Source organism: Lycium ferocissimum, chromosome 1 (genome assembly GCF_029784015.1).
Source record: "Lycium ferocissimum isolate CSIRO_LF1 chromosome 1, AGI_CSIRO_Lferr_CH_V1, whole genome shotgun sequence".
NCBI classification, from domain to species: Eukaryota; Viridiplantae; Streptophyta; class Magnoliopsida; order Solanales; family Solanaceae; genus Lycium; species Lycium ferocissimum.
In genome coordinates, this window is record NC_081342.1 from 66,020,001 (window position 1) to 66,025,162 (window position 5,162).

At 33.0% G+C, this 5,162-nt stretch overlaps 1 protein-coding gene across 1 annotated transcript; it reads left to right on the top strand.

Annotated features, from left to right (window-relative positions):
- The first annotated feature begins 2,628 nt into the window (after window positions 1-2,628).
- Window positions 2,629-4,804, top strand: LOC132030688 (uncharacterized acetyltransferase At3g50280-like). Its single transcript, XM_059420420.1, has 2 exons — window positions 2,629-3,672; window positions 4,251-4,804. The coding sequence occupies exons 1-2, from the start codon at window positions 2,787-2,789 to the stop codon at window positions 4,709-4,711; spliced, it is 1,347 nt and encodes a 448-aa protein (XP_059276403.1). The 5' UTR covers window positions 2,629-2,786; the 3' UTR covers window positions 4,712-4,804.
- The last annotated feature ends 358 nt before the right edge of the window (window positions 4,805-5,162 follow it).

The following is a 5,162-nucleotide window of genomic DNA, read 5'->3' on the forward strand; positions in this document are numbered from 1 at the left end:
ATTTTTTGCAACAATAGTCTATCTATGGCAAAAAAAATATTTTTGTTGGCAAATGTCTTCTTTCTTATAGTGTAAAATAAATCAAATTCTATTATACCTTGGTACACTATATTACTTATTGTAACTTTAAGTCATCTCAAGTTTCAATAGAGGCCAGTATAATAATCTTGAAAGAAAACAATCGAATAAATATTTAGTTGAAAAATTACTGATGGTAACTAAATTTTATATTACATAAAATTGACATTGTATACAAATTGTCATTTAAAGTATTCAAAGTAATCTCATAATCTCCAATGTAATTTTTTACTCAAGTCTTTACAATTAAGAGCACTAGTCCCAAACTTTGAAAGGAGAGCAAAATTGCCTTATTTCGAATAGTTCAAGGGCAAATTGGTCATCTTCTCTTGTTTTCGCTAGTAGGAAAGGTATTTTTGAGCTATTTAGCTAGTTGGAGAATATTTTTTAGCCAAAAATGTAGCGGCGAGGGTAGTTTTGAGCCAAAAGCATAACGGATGGTAAATCTGACTTATATTTTTGACCCTTTTCCTTTTATGCGCCTTTATTATTGAACAAGGTTTAATTTTGCTCTCCGTTATATTATCGGTTCATATATGCTCTCAACGTTATACTATTGGTTCATATATGCCTTAACGTTATAAAAGTGGCTCAAAGTTGCCCTTCCTACGCTAAGCCCATCCATTTTGGCTAAAATGACATATCAATCACCAAACCAATCCTTCTTCTTCCACCACAATCCAAGATCACCAACACCTTTACTTTATATACCTTCACCACCAACATAAAGCGTCTATAAATATATTGGTATTACCCCCTGATTTATTTCATAAATTAAATTAATTCTTCTAAACTGCTCCCCTCGTCATACCAAATTCTGGGGAAATTCTTTCAACGTGTTCTGGTTCTTGTTTTGTTATCTATTGTACTTAATCACATTGTTGTTTGCCACTGAACTTTCATTATAATATTTTGAAGTTACTTTGTATTGGAAATTTGTGCGTTCTCATGTTCTTGGTCAAATGGTTTGAGATAAAGGTATAGTTGATTGATTAATGTATTGGTAAGGTGCTAATTTTTTTTGTTATAATAAAGGTTGGAGAATACTTTAATTGCTAGCAAAGCAAGTATGGTACATGTTCCAAAAAAATACACACACACAAAAAAAATAAAAAAAAATAAAAAAAAATTATGGTGCCAGTCAATACACTACTGCTCCCTTTTAATTCTAATCAAAACTCACCGGAGATGTTAGATTCTAACTATTTCATAGTGAAAACAGTACTACTTGTAGAACTTTCTCATAAGTCATATCTAACTGACGAAGCACGTTACGATTTTGCACAATAGGAGAACACGCGAATTTACAAGAAATATCTTAATGTCTAAGGTAGACAGTTTATGTTGATGATGATGGTATATAGGGTGAAGGTGTTAGTGATTTTGGATAGTGATGGAAGCAGGGTTGGTCTGGTGGGTTGGCATGTCATATTGGCTAAAATTGATGGGGTTAATTGAAGAACAACAAATTTGAGCTATTTTTATAACGTTAAAGGACATATATAGACCGATAATATAACGACGGGTAATATGAAACCTTTTTCAATAGTAGGAGCATATCTTGACCCTTTTCCGACTTTTCCCTGTTAAGATATATAAATTAAAACAAGGGATAGTATAATATGACCCCCTATAATAAAGGAATTCAATTTTTGTTATATCATGTTGTGCAATGGAGTGTGTCTTACGACGCCATACAACGACCATCAAACACCCCACTCTCCAAAATGAAATAAATAAGCAAATAAAATATTCCCTCATAGTGCTGTCAACTTTCGAATCAGATCTTTTGAAATATTCCCTCAGCGATAAAGTTGAAAAAGTTGGGTGGGATGACTAGAGTTTTTGTGGGAAATCAAAGTTTAGGCATCATGGTATATATAATTGAAAGGTAATCATTTTTAAAGTAGACATTAATAAAAACATAAATAATGGCCAACGATTACTTAAATTAAAAATAGTGGGCCGATGTATAATATATGTATAATATGTGTATAGCCGTGTATAATATATGTATAATCAGTATATAATCTATGTATACCAGTTAAGAAAAGTAAATAATGAATTTGACCGGTTATTTGTGTGAGGATTACTTTTTTTAATATGAAATTAAGTTTAGAGTTTTGAATCGACGTTTAAAAATGAAGAAACTTCTGATAGAGAATATTTATCCCTTAATAAACCATACACGATTATATGTTCATTACATGTTCTTTGTGATTTGACCGGTTACTGGTTTCTTACGTCTTTGCGACAAGTTTCTTTATATGTTCTCAAGCGCTCATTACTTAGATAAGTTAATTATTTAAAATATATCACTTCCTCCTTTATGCAATTAGCCTCAATAAGCCGTAAATTTCAGACCTGTTCAATTGATGCTGATGCATATATAGTTAAAGGACAGGACATATTTTATGTGATGAACTTACCGACATATTGAACACTCGAGAATATACGCAGAAACTTTTTTAAAATATGAGCATGCAATGTTTAATATATGAACACTTTGTCGTGTGTTCAGGTATTCAATTGAAATATGTTATAGTTTGTGTTTCTAAATAAAATTTATTGAAACAATGAAGAGATAATCGACGTATTTAGCCTAAAGTTTTCAACACATTTGAGTGTATATAAGGAATCACAAAACCTCTTCCACACCAACCCAGCCAAAACCCCTTCTCATTCTTCCCCAAATCTTTTTCATTGAGATGGAAGAAGTTCAAATCATCTCCACATGTTTAGTTAGATCAACATCAAATGAATCAATCTCTGACAACAACACTCCTAAAGTTTCTAAAATTGATATGACACCATGGGATTTACAATTCCTCCTTCTTAACACTGTCCAAAAAGGTCTCCTATTTTACAAACCAAAAGAAGAAAAAAACACCCTTGTCATCAAATCATCATTCATTGACCACTTAAAAACATCCCTTTCCCGCACTTTACACTTTTTTCCTCCCTTAGCCGGTCGTTTCTCTGCCGTTAAAAACGCTGACGATGACACAGTTTCTTTCTTCATAAACTGTAACAATGCTGGCGTGGAATTTACCCACGCCGTTAGTCCAAAATTAACTGTATCTGCAATTCATTCTTCATCAACTTTAATAACTCTTTTCCCACTCAATAATGTTCTTAATGTTGAATGTGTTACTAAGCCTTTATTTGGTGTACAAGTTACAGAACTTGTTGATGGGTACTTTATTGGGTGCACTATGAATCATAGCTTAGTAGATGGTACTTCTTTTTGGCATTTCTTCAATTCTTGGTCCGAAATTTCTCGTGGGTACGAGGTTATTTCCAAGTTCCCAGTTTTAGAACGTTATTTTCTCGATAAAATGGAAGTTCCTATTCATCTTCCGTTGAAGCTGGATGATGAGAAATTGTTTGAAAAAGTTGAAGTTCCAACATTGGTGGAGAGGATTTTTCATCTTAGTAAAGAAAATATAGCTAAGCTCAAAGAAAAAGCAAATTTTGAAATGGGTACTAAATCCATTTCATCTTTGCAAGCTTACTTGGCTCATTTATGGCGCTCTGTTACTCGTTGTCGTAAGCTTGATGGCGGGGAAGAAGTCATCATCACCCTTATCATAGGTGAGTATATTTTTAATTACTTAATTATATTTTTGAAGTCCCTTAAGTGTCTTTTTTCACGTGTCGGTGAGAGTCAAACTTACCACCTCTGTTTGTTCTGTTATGATACCATGTTTTGTATGGTCACTACATTTAAAAGTTTAAGCTCTGAGAGAAAAAAAATATACTTTTAGTCACTTAATTATATCTTTCACATGTCGTATCACGTGTGTGTAGGTTTGACTTATTCCTTTTTGCTAAGCGCATGCAAGTTATTCTCAATAATCGGTTGTCACAGTTGGATTTGAGTCCAGGATTGTAGACCATTGTGAAACCGTGTCGAATCGTGTGACTATCTCATCTTAAAGTTTAAGCTATAGGGATAATGCACTTTTTTAATCCCACCATCCACTTTATGCAAGAGATGATGTTTGACTAGACTTTTTTTTTTTAAAAAAAAAAAAAAAAGATTTTTAAAACTTGTAGTATAAAATAACTATAGAGATGTATCATTATTTTCTGGACATAGTAAAAATAAGATAATATCATACGGATTGAGACATAACTACATAAGGAGTACTTAATTATGTTTTCAACAGGTACAAGATCGAGGCTAAATCCACCTCTTCCAGAAGGGTATTTTGGAAATGCACTTCATTTCAAGCAAGTAAAGACAACTGCAGAGGAGTTGCTGGAAAATGGGTTAGGTTGGGCTGCAATGCAAATGAACAAGATGGTTGTTTCTCAATCTGAAGAAGTGGTGCAAATGTACAAAGGTTGGGTTGAAAATCCAAGTTTAATCAGTAAGGGCTCAGTATATGGGGGGAATACTAAATTGGCCATTGGTAGTACTCCAAGGCATAACATTTATTCTACTGATTTTGGTTGGGGAAAACCAATTGGTGTGAGAAGTGGGATGGCAAATAAAAGTGATGGGAAAATTACTTTATTTCCAGGTGCAAAAGAAGGAAGTGTAGATATTGAAGTTTGTCTTTCACCCCAGACTTTGCAAGCAATGGAGAATGATCAAGAATTCATGGAAGTTGTAACTAAAATTTAAAACTTCCTTAGTGACTAGGATCATTTTTGTGTTGTATTGCTTATTTACTTTGATTAATCAGTAATAAATACTCTTGAATAAGAAAAGAAAAAAAGATAAGCATTCCTTGTTGCTTGGGAACGTATGCGCAAGTATACCGCTTGTCAAGTAATAAAGTGATGAGGTCAAATATAATTCTCACAGAGATTTATGATTAACTATTCACTAGATTAAACAAATACGTACTAATTATTTATTCTAGCGACTACTAAGAAAATATAGAAGTAAGCACTTAAATTGAACAATCGAACGAACGTAAACATGCAAGCTCAGGTTGAAATCAATGAGAGAAGTGTCAAAAGTTCTGGTTTCGTTAACAATTGTGTAGAGTACACATTTGAACGACTAGGTGACTTGTCTGGTTTGTCGATTAAGATGGCTGATATTGCTTGTAGGAATATTCTTTCGAGTC